General features: G+C 48.2%; 1 protein-coding gene across 2 annotated transcripts; it reads right to left on the minus strand.

The window, feature by feature from the left end:
• Window positions 1-265: 265 nt before the first annotated feature.
• On the minus strand, window positions 266-20,709 carry LOC109886555 (protein kinase C beta type-like). 2 transcript variants are annotated; one of them, XM_031821850.1, is made up of 7 exons: window positions 20,549-20,709; window positions 20,384-20,446; window positions 17,349-17,487; window positions 15,878-15,958; window positions 15,608-15,715; window positions 15,394-15,534; window positions 266-1,129 (listed from the first exon to the last, which is right to left on the minus strand). In XM_031821850.1, the coding sequence occupies exons 1-7, from the start codon at window positions 20,620-20,622 to the stop codon at window positions 977-979; spliced, it is 759 nt and encodes a 252-aa protein (XP_031677710.1). In that variant the 5' UTR covers window positions 20,623-20,709; the 3' UTR covers window positions 266-976. The 2 variants fall into 2 exon arrangements, with proteins under 2 accessions (XP_031677710.1, XP_031677711.1); XM_031821851.1 differs by lacking the exon at window positions 266-1,129 and adding an exon at window positions 10,206-13,542 and having other exon boundaries at window positions 20,549-20,678.
• Window positions 20,710-25,769: the final 5,060 nt, after the last annotated feature.

The raw sequence follows: 25,769 nt of genomic DNA on the forward strand, positions 1-25,769 counted from the left end.
GTATACCACCCCTACCTTTTCACAACACAAGTGATTGGTTCAAATGCATTAAGGAGGAAAGAAATTCCACAAATGAACTTTTAACAAGACACACAAGACAACCTCATGAAGCTGGTTGAGTGAATGCCAAGAGTGTGTAAAGCTGTCATCAAGGCAAAGGGGGGCTACTTTGAAGAATCTCAAATATATTTTGATTTGTTTAACACTTGTTTGGTTACTACATGATTCCACATGTGTTATTTCATAGTGTTGATGTCTTCACTATTATTCTACAATGTAGAAAATATTACAAATAAATTAAATGAATGAATAGGTGTGGCTTTTGACAGGTACTGTATAATCTATAGGGTTAAACCTGTATGATGTACTCTGGGTTGGTGAGTATCATGTTATATAATCTACAGGGTTAAACCTGTATGATGTACTCTGGGTTGGTGTGTATCATGTTATATAATCTACAGGGTTAAACCTGTGTGATGTACTCTGGGTTGGTGTGTATCATGTTATATAATCTACAGGGTTAAACCTGTGTGATGTACTCTGGGTTGGTGTGTATCATGTTATATAATCTACAGGGTTAAACCTGTGTGATGTACTCTGGGTTGGTGAGTATCATGTTATATAATCTACAGGGTTAAACCTGTATGATGTACTCTGGGTTGGTGTGTATCATGTTATATAATCTACAGGGTTAAACCTGTATGATGTACTCTGGGTTGGTGTGTATCATGTTATATAATCTACAGGGTTAAACCTGTATGATGTACTCTGGGTTGGTGTGTATCATGTTATATAATCTACAGGGTTAAACCTGTGTGATGTACTCTGGGTTGGTGAGTATCATGTTATATAATCTACAGGGTTAAACCTGTATGATGTACTCTGGGTTGGTGTGTATCATGTTATATAATCTACAGGGTTAAACCTGTGTGATGTACTCTGGGTTGGTGTGTATCATGTTATATCATCTACAGGGTTAAACCTGTATGATGTACTCTGGGTTGGTGTAGGAGAATCCCTGGAATTCGTTCTGATCGAGGTTCATTATGAACAGTTTGTCTGTAGGAGTCAGTTCCACCGCCATCTTAGTGAACTCTTTATCAAAGTTCCCCGTGTCCCGGCGGTTCTTCTGTTAGAGGGAGAAAGGAGAGAGAGGAGGGAGGAGAGGGAGAAAGGAGAGAGAGGGAGGGGAGGGAGGGAGGAGAGAGAGGGAGAGGAGGGAGAAAGGAGAGAGAGGAGGGAGGGAGGGAGGGGAGGAAGGAGAGAGAGGGAGGGAGGAGAGGGAGAAAGGAGAGAGAGGAGGGAGGGGAGGAGAGAGAGGGAGGGAGGAGAGGGAGAAAGGGAGGAGAGGGAGGAGAGAGGAGAGGAGAGGAAGGAGAGAGAGGGAGGGAGGAGAGGGAGAAAGGGAGGAGAGGGAGAAAGGAGAGGGAGGGAGGGAGGGGAGGGAGGAGAGAGAGGAGGGAGGGAGGGGAGAAAGGAGGGAGGGAGGGAGGGGAGGAAGGAGAGAGAGGAGGAGGGAGGGGAGAAAGGAGAGAGAGGAGGGAGGGAGGGAGGGAGGGAGGGGAGGGAGGAGAAAGAGGAGGGAGGGAGGAGGGGAGGAAGGAGAGAGAGGGAGGGAGGGGAGGGAGGAGAGAGAGGAGGGAGGGAGGGGAGAAAGGAGAGAGAGGAGGGAGGGAGGGAGGGAAGGGAGGGAGGGAGGGAGGGAGGGAGGGAGGGAGGGAGGGAGGGAGGAGGGAGGAGGGAGGGAGGGAGGGAGGGAGGAAAGGAGAGAGAGGGAGGGAGGGAGGGAGGGGAGGGAGGAGTGGAGGGAGGGAGAAAGGAGAGAGAGGAGAGAGAGGAGGGAGGGCGGGAGGGAGGGAGGAGGGAGGAGGAGAGGAGGGAGGAGAGAGAGGAGGGAGGGAGGGAGGGGAGGAAGGAGAGAGAGGGAGGGAGGGAGGGAGGGGAGGGAGGAGAGAGAGTAGGGAGGGAGGGGAGAAAAGGAGAGAGAGGAGGGAGGGAGGGAGGGGAGGAAGGAGAGAGAGGGAGGGAGGAGAGGGAGAGAGAAGGAGAGAGGAGGGAGGGAGGGGAGGGAGGAAGGAGAGAGAGGGAGGAGGAGAGGGAGAAAGGAGAGAGAGGGAGGGCAGGGATGGGAGGGAGGAGAGAGAGGAGTGAGGAGCGGAGAGAGGAGAAAGGAGAGAGAGGAGGGAGGGAGGAGGGAGGGAGGAGAGAGAGAGGAGTGAGGGAGAGGGAGAGGAAGGAGAGAGAGGGAGGGCGAGGGAGGGGAGGGAGGAGAGAGAGGACGTGAGGGAGGGGAAAGGAGGGAGGGATGGAGGAGGGAGGGATGGGAGGGAGGGAGGGAGGAGAGGGAGAAAGGAGAGAGGAGGAGGAGGGAGGGGGGGACGGGGAGGAGGAGAGAGAGGGAGGGAGGAGAGTGAGAAAGGAGAGAGAGGGGGGAGGGAGGGGTAGGGCAGGAGAGAGAGGAGTCAGGGAGGGGAGAAAGGAAGGAAGGAGGAGGGAGGGGAGAGGAGGGAGGGGAGGAGGAGGGAGAGTGAGGAGGGAGGGAGGAGGGAGGAGGGAGGGAGGGGAGGGAGGAGGAGGGAGGGAGGGAGGAGGGAGAAGGAGGGAGGGGACATGGAGGGAGGGAGGGGAGGGAGGGAGGGAGGGGGAGGGAGGGAGGGAGGGAGGGAGGAGAGGAGAGAAGAAGATATGTTGTTTTAATCTGGTTAATTGATCCACTGAACAGACAAGCTATTAATTAGAAACATGACTGAAATCGAGCCTGCTCAGAGAGAGAGGAGAAGGAAGGGGGGAGAGAGGAGAGAAAGGAAGGGGAGATGGAGAGAGAGTGAGTGCAGTGAGTGAGTGAGTGAGTGAGTGAGTGATTGAGTGAGGAAGAAGGAAGAGAAAGTTAACAGGTAAGGAGAGAGATAGTGAAAGAGAAAGAGCGATAGGGAAAGTCAATCAGCACACAGGTTCTGAGGATGAATTAAAGGAAGAGGTGAGAGGTGTGCAAACACGACACACCCCTCCCTACAAACTGAGGTGGTACAGCCCCACACCTAAGACAGAACAGACGGATCCGCACCAACGTAGAAGGGAGCGGGGGGGGGGTGCAGCCCCACACCTAAGACAGAACAGACGGACCGCACCAACGTGAAGGGGGGGGGGGGGGGGGGGGGGGGTGCAGCCCCACACCTAAGACGGAACAGACGGACCGCACCAACGTGAAGACGGGGGGTTGCAGCCCCAGAGCAGCTGAGAGCACAATAACAGTAATGTTAATGTGAAAAGAGACAGAGGACAGAGAGAGCAGCGAGTCTGGACACAAGAGGAGCCAAATTGGCAGACTAGAAGACACAGACCACCCCAGAGCAAAGAGACATAGACCATCCCAGAACAAAGAGACCTAGACCATCCCAGAACAAAGAGACATAGACCATCCCAGAACAAAGACACAGACCACCCCAGACCAGAAGACACAGACCACCCCAGAACAAAGACACAGACCGACCCAGACCATCCCAGAACAAAGAGACAGACCACCCCAGACCAGAAGACACAGACCACCCCCAGAACAAAGACACAGACCACCCCAGACCAAAGACACAGACCACCACAGACCAAAGACGCAGACACCCACTGAACAGACAGGATCACCCAGGAGACCGGAGAGACACCAGACACCCACTGAACAGACAGGATCACCCAGGAGACTGGAGAGACACCAGACACCTACTGAACAGACCAGGATCACCCAGGAGACTGGAGAGACACCAGACACCTACTGAACAGACAGGATCACCCGGTCTACACAAGTCTACAGAACATAGAAAAGTCAACAGACAACCTGAGAGGAGAGAAAATATACAGACCCCGGTACAGACAAGCAACAGACTGATAGACTACGGCATAGACTTAAAGACAGACTGGCAGCGAGACAGACTGGCAGAGAGACAGACCGTTACAGACTGCAGAGGGACAGACAGACCGTTACAGATGGCAGAGGGACAGACCGTTACAGACTGGTAGAGACAGACCATTACAGACTGGCAGAGACAGACCATTACAGACTGGCAGAGAGACAGACCATTACAGACTGGCAGAGAGACAGACTGCAGAGAGACAGACCGGCAGAGACTGAAAGAGGGACATACCATTACAGACTGAAAGAGGGACAGACCATTACAGACTGGCAGAGAGACAGACTGAAAGAGGGACAGACCATTACAGACTGAAAGAGGGACAGACCATTACAGACTGGCTGAGAGGACAGGACCGTTACAGACTGGCAGAGAGACAGACCGTTACAGACTGAAAGAGAGACAGTCTGTTATAGACTGGCAGAGAGACAGACCGTTACAGATGAAAGAGGGACATACCATTACAGACTGAAAGAGGGACAGACCGTTACAGACTGGCAGAGAGACAGACTGGCAGAGAGACAGACCGTACAGACTGGCAGAGGGACAGACTGTTACAGACTGGCAGAGACAGACCATTACAGACTGGCAGAGATAGACCATTACAGACTGGCAGAGACAGACCATTACAGACTGGCAGAGAGACAGACCATTACAGACTGTCAGAGAGACAGACCATTACAGACTGCAGAGAGACAGACCGTTAAAGACTGGCAGAGAGACAGACCGTTACAGACTGAAAGAGGGACCGACCATTACAGACTGGCAGACAGACAGACCGTTACAGACTGGCAGAGAGACAGACCGTTACAGACTGAAAGAGGGACCGACCATTACAGACTGGCAGAGAGACAGACCATTACAGACTGGCAGAGAGACAGACTGTTACAGAGACAGACTGTTACAGACTGGCAGAGAGACAGACTGGCAGAGAGACAGACTGGCAGAGAGACAGACGATTACAGACTGGCAGAGAGACAGACCATTACAGACTGGCAGAGAGACAGACCATTACAGACTGGCAGAGAGACAGACCGTTACAGACTGGCAGAGAGACAGACCGTTACAGGACTGGCAGAGAGACAGACCGTTACAGACTGGCAGAGAGACAGACCATTACAGACTGGCAGAGAGACAGACCATTAAAGACTGGCAGAGAGACAGACTGTTACAGACTGGCAGAGAGACAGACCATTACAGACTGGCAGAGAGACAGACAGACCGTTACAGACTGGCAGAGAGACAGACCGTTACAGACTGGCAGAGAGACAGACCGTTACAGACTGGCAGAGAGACAGACCGTTACAGACTGGCAGAGAGACAGACCGTTACAGACTGGCAGAGAGACAGACTGTTACAGACTGGCAGAGAGACAGACCGTCACAGACTGAAAGAGGGACAGACCATTACAGACTGAAAGAGGGACAGACCATTACAGACTGAAAGAGGGACAGACCGTTACAGACTGGGTGAGAGACAGACCGTTACAGACTGGCAGAGACACAGACTGGCAGAGAGACAGACCGTTACAGACTGGCAGAGAGACAGACTGTTACAGACTGGCAGAGAGACAGACCGTTACAGACTGAAGAGGGACAGACCATTACAGACTGAAAGAGGGACAGACCATTACAGACTGGCAGAGAGACAGACCATTACAGACTGGCAGAGAGACAGATCATTACAGACTGGTAGAGAGACAGACCGTTACAGAGACAGACTGTTACAGACTGGCAGAGAGACAGACTGGCAGAGAGACAGATGATTACAGACTGGCAGAGAGACAGACCGTTACAGACTGGCAGAGAGACAGACTGTTACAGACTGGCAGAGAGACAGACCGTTACAGACTGGCAGAGAGACAGACCGTTACATACCGGCAGAGAGACAGACCGTTACAGACTGGCAGAGAGACAGACCGTTACAGACTGACAGAGAGACAGACCATTACAGACTGGCAGAGAGACAGACCGTTAAAGACTGGCAGAGAGACAGACAGACCGTTACAGACTGGTAGAGATACAGACAGACCGTTACAGACTGGCAGAGAGACAGACCGTTACAGACTGGCAGAGAGACAGACTGTTACAGACTGGCAGAGAGACAGACCGTTACAGACTGTCAGAGAGACAGACTGTTACAGACTGGCAGAGAGACAGACCGTTACAAATCAAATCAAATCAAATCAAATTTATTTATATAGCCCTTCGTACATCAGCTGATATCTCAAAGTGCTGTACAGAAACCCAGCCTAAAACCCCAAACAGCAAGCAATGCAGGTGGAGAAGCACAGACTGAAAGAGGGACAGACCATTACAGACTGAAAGAGGGACAGACCATTACAGACTGAAAGAGGGACAGACCATTACAGACTGGCTGAGAGACAGACCGTTACAGACTGGCAGAGAGACAGACCGTTACAGACTGAAAGAGAGACAGTCTGTTATAGACTGGCAGAGAGACAGACCGTTACAGACTGAAAGAGGGACATACCATTACAGACTGAAAGAGGGACAGACCATTACAGACTGGCAGAGAGACAGACCATTACAGACTGGCAGAGAGACAGATCATTACAGACTGGTAGAGAGACAGACCGTTACAGAGACAGACTGTTACAGACTGGCAGAGAGACAGACTGGCAGAGAGACAGACTGGCAGAGAGACAGACGATTACAGACTGGCAGAGAGACAGACTGTTACAGACTGGCAGAGAGACAGACCGTTACAGACTGGCAGAGAGACAGACCGTTACAGACCGGCAGAGAGACAGACCGTTACAGACTGGCAGAGAGACAGACCGTTACAGACTGGCAGAGAGACAGACCATTACAGACTGGCAGAGAGACAGACCGTTAAAGACTGACAGAGAGACAGACCGTTACAGACTGGCAGAGAGACAGACAGACCGTTACAGACTGGCAGAGAGACAGACCGTTACAGACTGGCAGAGAGACAGACTGTTACAGACTGGCAGAGAGACAGACCGTTACAGACTGAAAGAGGGACAGACCATTACAGACTGAAAGAGGGACAGACCGTTACAGACTGAAAGAGGGACAGACCATTACAGACTGGCAGAGAGACAGACCATTACAGACTGGCAGAGAGACAGACCGTTACAGACTGGCAGAGAGACAGACCGTTACAGACTGAAAGAGGGACAGACCATTACAGACTGAAAGAGGGACAGACCATTACAGACTGAAAGAGGGACATACCATTACAGACTGAAAGAGGGACAGACCATTACAGACTGGCTGAGAGACAGACCGTTACAGACTGGCAGAGAGACAGACCGTTACAGACTGGCAGAGAGACAGACCGTTACAGACTGAAAGAGGGACAGACCATTACAGACTGAAAGAGGGACAGACCATTACAGACTGGCAGAGACAGGATGTTACAGACCGGCAGAGACACAGACTGGCAGAGAGAAAGACTGTTACAGACTGGCAGAGACAGGATGTTACAGACCGGCAGAGTGAGAGAGCATTACAGACTGGCAGAGACAGGATGTTACAGACCGGCAGAGAGACAGACCATTACAGACTGGCAGAGAGACAGACCGTTACAGACTGGCAGAGACAGGATGTTACAGACCGGCAGAGTGAGAGAGCTATAGAAGGACATACAGAAAGCCTCAGGAAGAATAGAGGAACGGACAGTTTCCAAGAACACTCGCTTACTTCCTACCTTCTGCTCTCCATCTCTCCTCTAGGCCCCTCAGCCCCAGGGGGCCCTGCCCACCCCTCAGCCCCAGGGGGCCCTGCCCACTCAGCAGCCCCATATCCAACGGACCGGCCGGAGCAAAGGTCCAAACACTAGCCCCTGGTCTCCTGCTGAGGGGGATGTCATCACACCCCTATGGACAGCCAGGGACTATTAGACTGAGTCTGCTTCTCAAGGGGTTTCTATGTGGACTAGTAGACAGTCTGCTTCTCAAGGGGTTTCTATGTGGACTAGTAGACAGTCTGCTTCTCAAGGGGTTTCTATGTGGACTAGTAGACTGAGTCTGCTTCTCAAGGGGTTTCTATGTGGACTAGTAGACTGAGTCTGCTTCTTAAGGGGTTTCTATGTGGACTAGTAGACAGTCTGCTTCTCAAGGGGTTTCTATGTGGACTAGTAGACAGTCTGCTTCTCAAGGGGTTTCTATGTGGACTAGTAGACTGAGTCTGCTTCTCAAGGGGTTTCTATGTGGACTAGTAGATAGTCTGCTTCTCAAGGGGTTTCTATGTGGACTAGTAGACAGTCTGCTTCTCAAGGGGTTTCTATGTGGACTAGTAGACAGTCTGCTTCTCAAGGGGTTTCTATGTGGACTAGTAGACTGAGTCTGCTTCTCAAGGGGTTTCTATGTGGACTAGTAGATAGTCTGCTTCTCAAGGGGTTTCTATGTGGACTAGTAGACTGAGTCTGCTTCTTAAGGGGTTTCTATGTGGACTAGTAGACAGTCTGCTTCTCAAGGGGTTTCTATGTGGACTAGTAGACAGTCTGCTTCTCAAGGGGTTTCTATGTGGACTAGTAGACTGAGTCTGCTTCTCAAGGGGTTTCTATGTGGACTAGTAGACTGAGTCTGCTTCTCAAGGGGTTTCTATGTGGACTAGTAGACAGTCTACTTCTCAAGGGGTTTCTATGTGGACTAGTAGACAGTCTGCTCCTCAACGGGTTTCTATGTGGACTAGTAGACAGTCTGCTCCTCAAGGGGTTTCTATGTGGACTAGTAGACAGTCTGCTTCTCAAGGGGTTTCTATGTGGACTAGTAGACTGAGTCTGCTTCTCAAGGGGTTTCTATGTGGACTAGTAGATAGTCTGCTTCTCAAGGGGTTTCTATGTGGACTAGTAGACTGAGTCTGCTTCTTAAGGGGTTTCTATGTGGACTAGTAGACAGTCTGCTTCTCAAGGGGTTTCTATGTGGACTAGTAGACAGTCTGCTTCTCAAGGGGTTTCTATGTGGACTAGTAGACTGAGTCTGCTTCTCAAGGGGTTTCTATGTGGACTAGTAGATAGTCTGCTTCTCAAGTTGTTTCTATGTGGACTAGTAGACAGTCTGCTTCTCAAGGGGTTTCTATGTGGACTAGTAGACAGTCTGCTTCTCAAGGGGTTTCTATGTGGACTAGTAGACTGAGTCTGCTTCTCAAGGGGTTTCTATGTGGACTAGTAGATAGTCTGCTTCTCAAGGGGTTTCTATGTGGACTAGTAGACTGAGTCTGCTTCTTAAGGGGTTTCTATGTGGACTAGTAGACAGTCTGCTTCTCAAGGGGTTTCTATGTGGACTAGTAGACAGTCTGCTTCTCAAGGGGTTTCTATGTGGACTAGTAGACTGAGTCTGCTTCTCAAGGGGTTTCTATGTGGACTAGTAGACTGAGTCTGCTTCTCAAGGGGTTTCTATGTGGACTAGTAGACAGTCTACTTCTCAAGGGGTTTCTATGTGGACTAGTAGACAGTCTGCTCCTCAACGGGTTTCTATGTGGACTAGTAGACAGTCTGCTCCTCAAGGGGTTTCTATGTGGACTAGTAGACAGTCTGCTTCTCAAGGGGTTTCTATGTGGACTAGTAGACTGAGTCTGCTTCTTAAGGGGTTTCTATGTGGACTAGTAGACAGTCTGCTTCTCAAGGGGTTTCTATGTGGACTAGTAGACTGAGTCTGCTACTCAAGGGGTTTCTATGTGGACTAGTAGACTGAGTCTGCTACTCAAGGGGTTTCTATGTGGACTAGTAGACAGTCTGCTTCTCAAGGGGTTTCTATGTGGACTAGTAGACTGAGTCTGCTTCTCAAGGGGTTTCTATGTGGACTAGTAGATAGTCTGCTTCTCAAGGGGTTTCTATGTGGACTAGTAGACAGTCTGCTTCTCAAGGGGTTTCTATGTGGACTAGTAGACAGTCTGCTTCTCAAGGGGTTTCTATGTGGACTAGTAGACTGAGTCTGCTTCTCAAGGGGTTTCTATGTGGACTAGTAGATAGTCTGCTTCTCAAGGGGTTTCTATGTGGACTAGTAGACAGTCTGCTTCTCAAGGGGTTTCTATGTGGACTAGTAGACTGAGTCTGCTTCTCAAGGGGTTTCTATGTGGACTAGTAGACTGAGTCTGCTTCTCAAGGGGTTTCTATGTGGACTAGTAGACTGAGTCTGCTTCTCAAGGGGTTTCTATGTGGACTAGTAGACTGAGTCTACTTCTCAAGGGGTTTCTATGTGGACTAGTAGACTGAGTCTGCTTCTCAATGCACTTCAATTAAGGTGTGTGTGTGTGTGTGTGTGTGTGTAATGCCACAGAGAGCAGTATGCTGGTTGAGACATTAAGGCACCGGGAGGTGAGTTGAGTTATATTATATTATCCAATCAGAAGACAGATTTACACGTACAAGACACACCCCCTCTCCCTACATCGTTACAAACCTCTGTACGTTTCCTGTAAGACAGCAGAGGCTTGAGTTAACTCCCCACACAAAACAAGATTCAGCTATCATCATCATCATCATCATCATCATAATTCAGTAGAGTTAACTCCCCCAAGTTCAGATAAGGCCTTTAGCTCAGCGGACACACAAAACAAGATTCAGCTATCATCATCATCATCATCATTATAATTCAGTAGAGTTAACTCCCCAAGTTCAGATAAGGCCTTTAGCTCAGCGGACACACAAAACAAGATTCAGCTATCATCATCATCATCATTATCATTCAGTAGAGTTAACTCCCCAAGTTCAGATAAGGCCTTTAGCTCAGCGGACACACAAAACAAGATTCAGCTATCATCATCATCATCATCGTCATCCTCCTCCTCATCATCATCATCCTCAGTCACTCTTGACACAAGAAAGAAAAAATCCCTTCCCTTTTATTTTCCAGTTTGACACATTTAACAGCATGGTAATATAATCAGAACTCTCTTAAACAGATACAGAACACGTCCCCCGGTACTAATAACCAGTTAACTAACCTAGTACTAACTAACCACCCTGGTTAACTAACCTAGTACTAACTAACCACCCTGGTTAACTAAACCAGTACGAACTAACTCCCCTGGTTAACTAAACCAGTACGAACTAACCACCCTGGTTAACTAACCAAGTACTAACTAACCACCCTGGTTAACTAACCAAGTACTAACTAACCACCCTGGTTAACTAACCAAGTACTAACTAACCACCCTGGTTAACTAACCACCCTGGTTAACTAACCACCCAAGTATAAACAACAACATCTCTGTTTGGCAGTGGTCAGATAATTCCTAGACAGCATCTGAAATCACACCCTATTCCCTATGCAGTGCACTACTTTCTACTGAGCCAGGGCCCTATAGCAGGTCACTATAGAGGGAATGGGCCCTATAGCAGGTCACTATAGAGGGAATGGGCCCTATAGCAGGTCACTATAGAGGGAATGGGCCCTCCCTGGTCAATAGCAGGTCACTATAGAGGGAATGGGCCCTCCCTGGTCAATAGCAGGTCACTATAGAGGGAATGGGCCCTCCCTGGTCAATAGCAGGTCACTATGGGGAACGGGCCCTGGTCAATAGCAGGTCACTATGGAGAATGGGCCCTGGTCAATAGCAGGTCACTATGGAGAATGGGCCCTGGTCAATAGCAGGTCACTATAGAGGGAATGGGCCCTCCCTGGTCAATAGCAGGTCACTATGGGGAACGGGCCCTGGTCAATAGCAGGTCACTATGGAGAATGGGCCCTGGTCAATAGCAGGTCACTATAGAGGGAATGGGCCCTGGTCAATAGCAGGTCACTATGGGGAACGGGCCCTGGTCAATAGCAGGTCACTATGGGGAATGGGCCCTGGTCAATAGCAGGTCACTATGGGGAATGGGCCCTCCCTGGTCAATAGCAGGTCACTATGGGGAACGGGCCCTGGTCTCAGAGCGATATCTAGAGATGTGTGGTTGGACCGGGTTGACAAGACTATTGGAGATGAGCCCTGGTGTGTCCGTGCGTTTCCAGTTGCAGTGAATGCTATTCTGAGGTGTGGGGTTGTTTGGGCTCTGTGGCACAAAATGGCTGCCGTGTGTCTCCCCGTAATCGGAGGACACTGGACCCTGAACTCTGACCCTGCTTTGGCACAGTTTGACAGTAATATAACATGGTGTGTGAGGTGGTGGTGGTGGTGACAGTACCAAGGAGGCCTCCCTCGTTGTAATAGCACGATGCTAACATTTCATAACAGTTCTAAATCCCTAATGGGGGATCCCTAATCAATAAAAATAAAACAGCAACACCCTGATTGATCATTAAACAGTAAGAAAGTCGATCAGTTCGATCAGTCGATCAATATTGGTCCCAGTAACAGTTGGGAGGTCATTTGATTGGTTGATGGTGGGAATGTAAACTCATTGATTTGATTAGCGATTAGTTGAAAATCGATCGATTCAGCATTTTTTTGTTGTTGTAGGATTTCGTACACATGGGTCCGTCTGCTCTGTTTTGAGTAGAAGTTGTCTTTAACCGCTGAATAGAGGTCAGATCTCCGTAATGGTTCAGGTTAAGACTAGGGGCACGGGGAATCTGATCCTAGATCTGTGTTTAAGTTAGAACAGTAGATATGGGTAGACTAGGGGCATGGGGAATCTGATCCTAGATCTGTGTTTAAGTTAGAACAGTAGATATGGGTAGACTAGGGGCATGGGGAATCTGATCCTAGATCTGTGTTTAGATTAGAACAGTAGATATGGGTAGACTAGGGGCATGGGGAATCTGATCCTAGATCTGTGTTTAGGTTAGAACAGTAGATATGGGTAGACTAGGGGCATGGGGAATCTGATCCTAGATCTGTGTTTAGATTAGAACAGTAGATATGGGTAGACTAGGGGCATGGGGAATCTGATCCTAGATCTGTGTTTAGATTAGAACAGTAGATATGGGTAGACTAGGGGCATGGGAAATCTGATCCTAGATCTGTGTTTAGGTTAGAACAGTAGATATGGGTAGACTAGGGGCACGGGGAATCTGATCCTAGATCTGTGTTTAGGTTAGAACAGTAGATATGGGTAGGGATGAGGCTATGTCCCAATTCTCTTCCTCCCAAAGTACACACTTCCTCACTTGAAAGGAAATGAGTGGTAAATGGAAGCTCTACTCCAGGTTAACACCAATAATGTTTTATATTTGTGTTTATAAAAAAAAAATTGTATTTAATCTTTATTTAACTAGGCAAGTCAGTTAAAGAACAAATTATTATTTACAATGACGACCTACCCCCCAGGCCAAAACCCGGACGACGCTGGGCCAATTGTGCGCCGCCCTATTAGGACTCCCAATCACGGCCGGATGTGACACAGCCTGGATTCAAACCAGGCACTGTAGTGACGCTTCGTGCACTGAGATGCCACTAGACGGCCGCGCCACTCAGGAGTAGTGAACAAGTGCACGCTCAAGAGGGAGGAGAGACAACTGGGATACACCCCTTTGGTCCTAAACTATATCCTGGTGACGAAATGATATGAGATCTGGAAGAGAGGCAGGATCACGGAGCTAATGCAGCGCTGTGATGGGTCAGTCCATGTCGGGGTACTCTGGGTTAACGAATGAGAATCCCTGGAACTCTTCCTGGTCCAGGTTCATGATGACCTCCTGGTCGGGGGGGGTCAGGATGGGGGGGTGGCGTGTAAAGAAACGATCAAAGTTCTCTGCCTCGCGACCGCACTGTATGGGGGGGGGAGAGAAGAGGGATGGATGGGATGAATTAAAACACACAGAGGAGAAACAGAAGATAAATATAATGAAGTAGATGGAGTCATCCAGTCCTCATCCACAACAGTATATAAATATAATGAAGTAGATGGAGTCATCCAGTCCTCATCCACAACATAATATAAATATAATGAAGTAGATGGAGTCATCCAGTCCTCATCCACAACAGTATATAAATATAATGAAGTAGATGGAGTCATCCAGTCCTCATCCACAACAGTATATAAATATAATGAAGTAGATGGAGTCATCCAGTCCTCATCCACAACATAAGATAAATATAATGAAGTAGATGGAGTCATCCAGTCCTCATCCACAACATAATATAAATATAATGAAGTAGATGGAGTCATCCAGTCCTCATGACTCAGTCCCCACTCCAGGACCTTGAAATGCTTCTTACGAAGCCACTCCTTCATTGACCGGGCGGTGTGTTTGGGATCATTGTCATGCTGAAAGACCCAGCCACGTTTCATCTTCAATGCCCTTGCAGATGGAAGGAGGTTTTCACTCAAAATCTCACGATACATGGCCCCATTCATTCTTTCCTTTAGACGGATCAGTCGTCCTGGTCCCTTTGCAGAAAAACAGCCCCAAAGCATGATGTTTCCACCCCCATGCTTCACAGTAGGTATGGTGTTCTTTGGATGCAACTCAGCATTCTTTGTCCTCCAAACACGACGAGTTGAGTTTTTACCAAAAAGTTATATTTTGGTTTCATCTGACCATATGACATTCTCCCAATCTTCTTCTGGATCATCCAAATGCTCTCTAGCAAACTTCAGACGGGCCTGGACATGTACTGGCTTAAACAGGGGGACACGTCTGGCACTCCAGGATTTGAGTCCCTGGCGGCGTAGTGTGTTACTGATGGTAGGCTTTGTTACTTTGGTCCCAGTTCTCTGCAGGTCATTCACTAGGTCCCCCCGTGTGGTTCTGGGATTTTTGCTCACCATTCTTGTGATCATTTTGACCCCACGGGGTGAGATCTTGCGTGGAGCCCCAGATCGAGGGAGATTATCAGTGGTCTTGTATGTCTTCCATTTCCTAATAATTGCTCCCACAGTTGATTTCTTCAAACCAAGCTGCTTACCTATTGCAGATTCAGTCTTCCCAGCCTGGTGCAGGTCTACAATTTTGTTTCTGGTGTCCTTTGACAGCTCTTTGGTCTTGGCCATAGTGGAGTTTGGAGTGTGACTGTTTGAGATTGTGGACAGGTGTCTTTCATACTGATAACAAGTTCAAACAGGTGCCATTAATACAGGTAACGAGTGGAGGACAGAGGATCCTCTTAAAGAAGAAGTTACAGGTCTGTGAAAGCCAGAAATCTTGCTTGTTTGTAGGTGACCAAATACTTATTTTCCCCCATAATTTGCAAATAAATTCATAAAAAATCCTACAATGTGATTTTCAGGATTTTTTGTCTGTCATAGTTGAAGTGTACCTATGATGAAAATTACAGGCCTCATTACAGGCCTCATCTTTTTAAGTGGGAGAACTTGCACACTTGGTGGCTGACTAAATACTTTTTTGCCCCACTGTATATCCTAGAAACCTGGTTAAACTATCATTATGACATCATGGGTGAATTCTAGAATATACTATATATCCTAGAAACCTGGTTAAACTATCATTATGACATCATGGGTGAATTCTAGAATATACTATATATCCTAGAAACCTGGTTAAACTATCATTATGACATCATGGATGAATTCTACTACTACTAATACTTTTTTGCCCCACTGTATATATATATATATATATATAGAGAGAGAGATAGGTTATATAGGTTAGACTCACAGCTTTGGGTTTGAAGGGCGGCTGGACTTCCTTGTTCTCCAGTTTGTCCCAGTCCATGTAGCGGAAGAAAGCGTGCTCCTTTATATCCCTCTCCCCCTCCGGACCACAGCCCAGACGCTTCCCTGGGTGCTTAGTCATCAACTAGAGACAGGGGTCAGAGGTCAGAGTGTGTGAGAGAGAGCGAGAGATAGAGAGTGTAAGTGTGTATACTCACCCCTTTGCAGATGGCGACAGCCTCCTTGGACATGGACTTGGGGTAGGAGACGTGATGCTCCATGATGGACTGAAACAACTCATCCTCGTCCTCACCATCGAACGGAGGCTGGGGAGGGACACACAGAGCGCCACTGAGAGGACACCGCTGACATTCTGCACTACGTACTGTAAGACGATGTACCGAGACAAATATCACACACACACACACACACACACACACACACACACACACACACACACACACACACACACACACACACACACCTACCTGTCCAGCCAGCATCTCGTAGAGCAGAACTCCAAAGGCCCACCAGTCCACAGACTTCCCATAGGGCTGGTACGCTATGATCTGGAGGGGGGAGGAGAGAGGGATGAGAAAGGAGGAGGATAGAGGACGAAGGGGCGGAGGAGAGAGGGATGAGATAGGAGGAGGATAGAGGACTAAGGGGGAGGAGAGAGGGATGAGATAGGAGGAGGATAGAGGACGAAGGGGCGGAGGAGAGAGGGATGAGATAGGAGGAGGATAGAGGACTAAGGAGGAGGAGAGAGGGATGAGATAGGAGGAGGATAGAGGACTAAGGGGGAGGAGAGAGGGATGAGATAGGAGGAGGATAGAGGACTAAGGGGGGGAGTAGAGAGGGATGAGATAGGAGGAGGATAGAGGACTAAGGAGAAGGAGAGAGGGATGAGATAGGAGGAGGATAGAGGACTAAGGGGGAGGAGAGAGGGATGAGATAGGAGGAGGATAGAGGACTAAGGGGGGGAGTAGAGAGGGATGAGATAGGAGGAGGATAGAGGACTAAGGGGGAGGAGAGAGGGATGAGATAGGAGGAGGATAGAGGACTAAGGGGGGGAGTAGAGAGGGATGAGATAGGAGGAGGATAGAGGACTATCCTGTCTGGGTTGGCGCCCCCCCCCCCCCCCCCCCCCCCCCCCCTTGGGTAGTGCCGTGGCGGAGATCTTTGTGGGCTATACTCGGCCTTGTCTCAGGATGGTAAGTTGGTGGTTGAAGATATCCCTCTAGTGGTGTGGGGGCTGTGCTTTGGCAAAGTGGGTGGGGTTATATCCTTCCTGCTTGGCCCTGTCCGGGGGTGTCCTCGGATGGGGCCACAGTGTCTCCTGACCCCTCCTGTCTCAGCCTCCAGTATTTATGCTGCAGTAGTTTATGTGTCGGGGGGCTAGGGTCAGTTTGTTATATCTGGAGTACTTCTCCTGTCCTATTCGGTGTCCTGTGTGAATTTAAGTGTGCTCTCTCTAATTCTCTCTTTCTCTCTTTCTTTCTCTCTCTCGGAGGACCTGAGCCCTAGGACCATGCCTCAGGACTTGCTGTCCCCAGTCCACCTGGCCGTGCTGCTGCTCCAGTTTCAACTGTTCTGCCTTATTATTATTGGACCATGCTGGTCATTTATGAACATTTGAACATCTTGGCCATGTTCTGTTATAATCTCTACCCGACACAGCCAGAAGAGGACTGGCCACCCCACATAGCCTGGTTCCTCTCTAGGATTCTTCCTAGGTTCTGGCCTTTCTAGGGAGTTTTTCCTAGCCACCGTGCTTCTACACCTGCATTGCTTGCTGTTTGGGGTTTTAGGCTGGGTTTCTGTACAGCACTTTGAGATATCAGCTGATGTACGAAGGGCTTTATAAATACATTTGATTTGATTTTGATTTGAGGACTAAGGGGGGGAGGAGAGGAGAAAGAAGAGGATAGGGAGCTGAAGAACAGAAGAGACCATTACCTCAGGAGCGATGTAGTCTGGGGTCCCACAGAAGGTCTTGGTGGTGACACCGTCTAACATGTTCTCTTTGCACATCCCAAAGTCCGCGATCTTAATGTGGCCTTCTGCATCCAGCATGACGTTGTCCAGCTTCAGATCCCTAGGAGAGGCACACAGAGACAGACTATCTTAATGTGTCCTTCAGCATCACGTTGTCCAGCTTCAGATCCCTAGGAGAGGCACACACACACACGTTAAAACTACATACACACGTTACACACACATAAACACACACAGACACATTATACATACACAGACATATTAAACATACACTATATATATCCAAAAGTATGTGGACACCCCTTCAAAATGTGTGCCTGCGGTTGTTTCAGCCACACGGCTGTTGCTGACAGGTGTATAAAATTGAGCACACAGCCATGCAATCTCCATAGACAAGCAATGGCAGTAGAATGGCCATACTGAAGAGCTCAGTGACTTTCAACGTGGAACCGTCATAGGATGCCACCTTTCCAACAAGTCAGGTTGTAAAATGTCTGCCTTTCTAGAGCTGCCCTGGTCAACTGTAAGTGCTGTTATTGTGAAGTGGAAACGTCTAGGAGCAACAACGGCTCAGCCGCAAAGTGGTAGGCCACACAAGCTCACAGAACGGGCCAAGTGCTGAAAATGACTCAAGTAAAAGTGAAAGTCACCCAGTAAATTACTACTTGAGTAAAAGTCCAAAAAGTATTTGGTTTAAAAAATACTTAAGTGTCAAAAGTAAATGTAATTGATAAAATATACTTAAGTATCAAAAGTAAAAAGTATAAACCATTTAAAATTTCTTATAATAAGCAAACCAGAAGGCACCATGAAAAATAAATACAAATTGGACGGATAGCCAGGGGTACACTCCAACACTCAGACATCATTTACAAATGAAACATTTGTGTTTAGTGAGTCCACCAGATCAGAGTCAGTAGGGATGACCAGGGATGTTCTCTGTTTAGTGAGTCCTCCAGATCAGAGGCAGTAGGGATGACCAGGGATGTTCTCTGTTTAGTGAGTCCTCCAGATCAGAGGCAGTAGGGACGACCAGGGATGTTCTCTGTTTAGTGAGTCCTCCAGATCAGAGGCAGTAGGGATGACCAGGGATGTTCTCTGTTTAGTGAGTCCTCCAGATCAGAGGCAGTAGGGATGACCAGGGATGTTCTCTGTTTAGTGAGTCCTCCAGATCAGAGGCAGTATGGATGACCAGGGATGTTCTCTGTTTACTGAGTCTGCCAGATCAGAGGCAGGAGGGATGACCAGGTATGTTCTCTGTTTAGTGAGTCCTTCAGATCAGAGGCAGTAGGGACGACCAGGTATGTTCTCTGTTTAGTGAGTCCTCCAGATCAGAGTCGGTAGGGAGGACCAGGGATGTTCTCTGTTTAGTGAGTCCTCCAGATCAGAGGCAGTAGGGACAACCAGGGATGTTCTCTGTTTAGTGAGTCCTCCAGATCAGAGGCAGTATGGATGACCAGGTATGTTCTCTGTTTAGTGAGTCCTCCAGATCAGAGGCAGTAGGGATGACCAGGTATGTTCTCTGTTTAGTGAGTCCTCCAGACCAGAGGCAGTAGGGATCACCAGGGATGTTCTCTGTTTAGTGAGTCCTCCAGATCAGAGGCAGTATGGATCACCAGAGATGTTCTCTTGATAAGTGTGTGAATTGGACCATTTTCCTGTCAAAATGTAACGACTATCTTTTGGGCGACAGGGAAAATGTATGGAGTAATATTGTCTTTATGTAGTGAAGTAAAAGTTGGAAAAAATATAAATAGTGAGGTACAGATACCCCCAAAAACGACATAAGTAGTAATTTAAAGTATTTTTACTTGAAGTATTTTACACCACTGAGTAAGGCTCTGGTTTTTGCAGATACAAGAAGGTTACGACTGTTCAGAATGATGATATGATACGAGGTTGTGATGAATAAGTTGCAGATACAAGAAGGTTACGACTGTTCAGAATGATGATATGATACGAGGTTGTGATGAATAAGTTGCAGATACAAGAAGGTTACGCCTGTTCAGAATGATGATATGATACGAGGTTGTGATGAATAAGTTGCAGATACAAGAAGGTTACGACTGTTCAGAATGATGATATGATACAAGGTTATGATGAATAAGTTGCCTGTTAATAGATGTGATAGGTAAAGACCTTTAGAATTAAATTTGGGAGCTGGTAACTCTTTAAAGAACCGCATGGTGCCCCAGATCCTAATGAGTTAATTGTCATATGATTAATTTAAATCGGGTAACAATGAACCATATTTAGGTTGATTCGATAAATAACAGTCTTTAGATTCATGTTAAACGTCAAATCACGACATCATTGATGCGAGCCTACCAAACAAGTTAAATGTCTTCTATGCTTGCTTCGAGACAAGCAACACTGAACCATGCATGAGAGCACCAGCTGTTCCTGTGAAATGCTTACTTACGAGCCCTTTCCCAACAACGCAGAGTTAAAAAGAAAATAACAAAGGATATAGAGACACAACAATGAGACTATGTACAAGGAGTACAAGTACCGAGTCAATGTGGGTATGAGGTTGTTGAGGTAATATGTAACTAGGCAAGTCAGTTAAGAACAAATTCTTATTTACAATGACGGCCTACCCCGGCCAAACCCGGACCACGCTGGGCCAAATTGTGCGCCGCCCTATGGGACTCCCAATCACGGCCGGTTGTGATACGGTCTGTAATCGAACCAGGGTCTGTAGTGACGCCTGTAGTCCTGAGATGCAGTGCCTTAGACTGCTGCGGATATGAGGGCCCATGACAAATCGTTTCAGTCTCCTGAGGGGGAAGAGGCGTCGTCGTGTTCCACTGACTGTGTTAGTGTGTTTGGACCATTAGGGATGTGGATGCTGAGGCTCCACAACAACAGGTTGATGCTCGGCCCTCTGTTTCCCCTAGTCCACGATCAGCTCCGTTTGTCTTGCTGACAAACATCCAGAAGGCCGCGGGGCGGAATACCACACGTAACAAACATGGAGTAAAACAGTCACTCACCGGTAAACGATGCCTTTGGAATGGAGGAAGAGGAGGCCGATGGAGATCTCTGCAGCATAGAAACTACACACACACACACACACACACACGCACACACACACACACACACACTGAGTTAGACCAGGCACAGGAGTGTGTGTGTGTGTGTGTGGTGTGTGTACTCACACAGCGTGGGGTTCCTTGAACTTGCCGACCTGCTGGATCTGATACATGAGGTCTCCTCCGTTGATATACTCCATCACAAAATATAACCTGTCCTGGAGAGAGAGAGAGAGAGAAACTCCATCAACAACAACACCCCTTCAAGCAGACCCCGAGAGCTGGAGGTGGAGAGAGAGACATATCTGCACTCTGGACTGTGGTGAGACAACTTCAACAGGAGAAAGAGCAGGAGAAGAACAGAGCACTAGAGGAGAGGATCAGACTGCTGGAGGAGAGGATCAGACTGCTAGAGGAGAGGATCAGACTGCTGGAGGAGAGGATCAGACTGATGGAGGAGAGGATCAGACTGCTGGAGGAGAGGATCAGACTGCTGGAAGAAAGGGTGACAACGATGACGTGCGCAGAGAGGCCAGTAGAACAACCCATTAGAGAGCTGGCCACCCCCGCAGAGAGGCCAGTAGAACAGCCCATTAGAGAGCTGGCCACCCCCGCAGAGAGGCCAGTAGAACAGCCCATTAGAGAGCTGGCCACCCCCGCAGAGAGGCCAGTAGAACAGCCCATTAGAGAGCTGGCCACCCCCGCAGAGAGGCCAGTAGAACAGCCCATTAGAGAGCTGGCCACCCCCGCAGAGGGGCCAGTAGAACAACCCATTAGAGAGCTGGCCACCCCCGCAGAGAGGCCAGTAGAACAGCCCATTAGAGAGCTGGCCACCCCCGCAGAGAGGCCAGTAGAACAACCCATTAGAGAGCTGGCCACCCCCGCAGAGAGGCCAGTAGAACAACCCATTAGAGAGCTGGCCACCCCCGCAGAGAGGCCAGTAGAACAGCCCATTAGAGAGCTGGCCACCCCCGCAGAGAGGCCAGTAGAACAACCCATTAGAGAGCGGGCCACCCCCGCAGAGAGGCCAGTAGAACAACCCATTAGAGAGCTGGCCACCCCCGCAGAGAGGCCAGTAGAACAACCCATTAGAGAGCTGGCCACCCCCGCAGAGAAGCCAGCAGAACAGTCCACCTCAGACCCTGACCAATGTCTCCACACCACAGCAGAACAGTCCACCTCAGACCCTGACCAATGTCTCCACACCACAGTAGAACAGTCCACCTCAGACCCTGACCAATGTCTCCACACCACAGTAGAACAGTCCACCTCAGACCCTGACCATAGTCTCCACACCACAGCAGAACAGTCCACCTCAGACCCTGACCATAGTCTCCACACCACAGCAGAACAGTCCACCTCAGACCCTGACCATAGTCTCCACACCACAGCAGAACAGTCCACCTCAGACCCTGACCATAGCTTCGACATCACAGCAAGACAGATAAATGAAGAACCCCAAACCCAGGGGACCCCACCCCCTCCTAGCACCCCCCGTCAGCCCCCCCTGACAACACCCCACACACCCTCCTAGCACCTCCCGTCAGCCCCCCCTGACAACACCCCTCACCCACTGAGGACACACACAAGCAACAGATTGTACTCACATAGGCCGCCCCCTCAGATCAGACCTAAGCCTCTCCTGCCCACCCCATGCCACCCCCCACTCCCGCAAAGAGGGCCTCAACATGAAAGTCAAACACACGCCCAGGCCGTGAGCAGGCAAACAGGCCCAAACCCCACTCTTACACCAAGCCCAAGCCAATGGCATGTACCAGATGCCCAGCAGGCTGTTCACACTTACTGGCCTGAGACCGAACCACACCACCAGCAACACTGGACACTTTATGGAACACAAAGCCTTCACTATATCATCCTGGAATATCCAAGGTCTGAGGTCATCTGCCATTTCCCTAAATAGCAGAAAGAAATCAGAAATACATTGTCATCCTACAAGAAATAGGAGAGAGGTGGCAGTCCCATCCACCACACTAACAGGAGTGAAACAGGGAAGAGACTCAGTGGGTAACTTGGTATAGAGCAGACCTAACCCACTCTATTAGACAGGGAAGAGACTCAGTGGGTAACTTGGTATAGAGCAGACCTAACCCACTCTATTAGACAGGGAAGAGACTCAGTGGGTAACTTGGTATAGAGCAGAGCCTAACCCACTCTATTAGACAGGGAAGAGACTCAGTGGGTAACTTGGTATAGAGCAGACCCACTCTATTAAATGAGTCAAAACAGGAACATCAGATCACAGTCGGCCCACTGACACCCCAATCAGTTCACAGTCGGCCCACTGACACCCCTATCAGATCACAGTCGGCCCACTGACACCCCTATCAGACCACAGTCAGCCCACTGACTCCCCTATCAGATCACAGTCAGCCTACTGACACCCCTGTCAGACCACAGTCAGCCCACTGACACCCCTATCAGTTCACAGTCAGCCCACTGACACCCCGATCAGATCACAGTCGGCCCACTGACACCCCTATCAGACCACAGTCTGCCCACTGACACCCCTATCAGATCACAGTCGGCCCACTGACACCCCCATCAGATCACAGTGGGCCCACTGACACCCCTATCAGCCCACTGACACCCCTATCAGCCCACTGACACCCCTATCAGCCCACTGACACCCCAATCAGACCACAGCAAAATCACAATCTACTTGAACGGAGCAATAATCAACCATCGAGGCCGAACAAACGGCTTACTGTTAAGATACAGATGAAAGGAAGGTAGAAACCTAATAAAAAACTATACTCCAACAACAAATCCAGTCCCTCCTAGACAACTTCCTGGACAAAATGTTTCCCTGCAATAGTGAAGGTGTAAACCTAGCAGTAGGAAGCCTGAACATATATTTGACATCAAATCTAAACATTTTCAAGCGGACAACCTAAGAAAATTAACAACAATGACAAATGGTTTTAATGAAGAACGCAAAAAAAAAACCTAAACAGAGAACCAGAAACCTGTCCATCCAAAAACAGAGAACCAGAAACCTGTCCAACCCAAAAACAGAGAACCAGAAACCTGTCCAACCAAAAACAGAGAACCAGAAACCTGTCCATTCAAAAACAGAGAACCAGAAACCTGTCCAACCAAAAACAGAGAACCAGAAACCTGTCCATTCAAAAACAGAGAACCAGAAACCTGTCCAACCAAAAACAGAGAACCAGAAACCTGTCCACCAAAAACAGAGAACCAGAACCTGTCCATCCAAAACAGGAGAACCAGAAACCCTGTCCAACCAAAAACAGAGAACCAGAAACTGTCCAACCAAAACAGAGAACCAGAAACCTGTCCATTCCAAAAACAGAGAACCAGAACCCTGTCCATCCAAACAAACAGAGAACCAGAAAACCTGTCCATTCAAAAACAGAGAACCAGAAACCTGTCCATCCCAAAAACAGAGAACAGAAACCTGTCCAACCAAAAACAGAGAACCAGAAACCTGTCCAACAAAAACAGAGAACAGAAACCTGTCCATCAAAAACAGAGAACCAGAAACCTGTCCATCCAAAAACAGAGAACCAGAAACCTGTCCAACCAAAAACAGAGAACCAGAAACCTGTCCAACCAAAACAGAGAACCAGAAAACCTGTCCAACCAAAAACAGAGAACCAGAAACCTGTCCAACCAAAAACAGAGAACCAGAAACCTGTCCAACCAAAAACAGAGAACCAGAAACCTGTCCAAACCAAAAACAGAGAACAGAAACCTGTCCAACCAAAAACAGAGAAACCAGAAACCTGTCCAACCAAAAACAGAGAACCAGAACCTGTCCAACCAAAAACAGAGAACCAGAAACCTGTCCAACCAAAAACAGAGAACCAGAAACCTGTCCAACCAAAAACAGAGAACCAGAAACCTGTCCAAACCAAAAACAGAGAACCAGAAACCTGTCCAACCAAAACAGAGAACCAGAAACCTGTCCATCCAAAAACAGAGAACCAGAAACCTGTCCATCCAAAAACAGAGAACCAGAAAACCTGTCCAACCAAAAACAGAGAACCAGAAACCTGTCCACCAAAACAGAGAACCAGAAACCTGTCCAACCAAAACAGAGAACCAGAAACCTGTCCAACCAAAACAGAGAACCAGAAACCTGTCCAACCAAAAACAGAGAACCAGAAACCTGTCCAACCCAAAAACAGAGAACCAGAAACCTGTCCAACCAAAAACAGAGAACCAGAACCTGTCCAACCAAAAACAGAGAACCAGAAACCTGTCCAACCAAAACAAGAGACCAGAAACCTGTCCAACCAAAAACAGAGAACCAGAACCTGTCCAACCAAAAAACGAGAACCAGAAACCTGAGCCTACACCTTCACTATGTGAAACACTAAGAAAAAAGAAGGAAGAGCACGTCAGCAATCCGCTCAGTGTGATCGAAGAATCCATAGAATCAACCACTTCTGGGAGAATCAGAAACACACTAAACAAACTACAACACGAAGAGTCATCTTTCCAAATGGAGACGTGGATAAAACCACTTCCTCATCTTTTAGCCAATAACAAAGAACAAACAGCAAAGAAAACATATACAAATACAATCTTAGAATATTAAAGACTAACAGAACCTACTGGATTCCAGAACAAACAGGATTCCAGAACAAACAGGATTCCAGAAACAAACAGGATGCCAGAACAAACAGGATTCCAGAACCCCTGGATTCTCCAATTACATTGAATGAACTACAGGACAAAATAAAAACCCTCCAACCCCCCAAAAAAGTCCCATGGTGTTGAGGGTATAGTAAACTAAAATATATAGACCACAAATTCCAATTGGCTATTCTTAAACATTCTTCTCAGCTCTGGCATCTTCCCTAATATTTGGAAACAAAGGTCTGATCGACCCTTATCGACAAAAAGGGGACACAAATTTGACCCCAATAATTACAGTTGAATATGCGTCAATAGCTGAAAAATCCTCTGCAGTATCATCAACATTGTCACAATGAGCAAATGTCAAATTGGCTTCTTACCAAAATGCCGTATGACAGACCACGTATTCACCCTGCACACCCTTATTGACAAACAAACAAAACAAAAGCAAAGTCTCCTCTTTGTTGATTTAAATAAACTTTTGACTCAATTTGGCATGAAAGTCTTCAAATTGATGGAAGCGGTGTTGGGGGGGAAAGTATATGACGTTATAAAATCAATGTACACAAACAAAAAATTGGCAAAAAATACAGACATTTCTTCACACAGGGTCCTGGGGTGAGACAGGGATGCAGCTTGAGCCCCACCCTCTTCAGCATATTTATCAATAAATTGGCAAAGGCACTAGAACAATCTGCAGCACCCGGCCTCCCCCTACTGG

The sequence above is a fragment of the Oncorhynchus kisutch genome, unplaced genomic scaffold, assembly GCF_002021735.2.
Source record: "Oncorhynchus kisutch isolate 150728-3 unplaced genomic scaffold, Okis_V2 scaffold4023, whole genome shotgun sequence".
NCBI classification, from domain to species: domain Eukaryota; kingdom Metazoa; phylum Chordata; class Actinopteri; order Salmoniformes; family Salmonidae; genus Oncorhynchus; species Oncorhynchus kisutch.

Coding starts and splice junctions, on each gene's coding strand:
- LOC109886555 (XM_031821850.1), bottom strand. CDS start 20,622: ATGGAGTATATCAACGGAGGAGACCTCATGTATCAGATCCAGCAGGTC. Junction 15,959..17,348: donor CAGACTACATCGCTCCTGAG/GTAATGGTCTCT, acceptor TCCCCCCTCCAG/ATCATAGCGTACCAGCCCTA. Junction 15,535..15,607: donor CTGTCGCCATCTGCAAAGGG/GTGAGTATACAC, acceptor CCCTGTCTCTAG/TTGATGACTAAGCACCCAGG.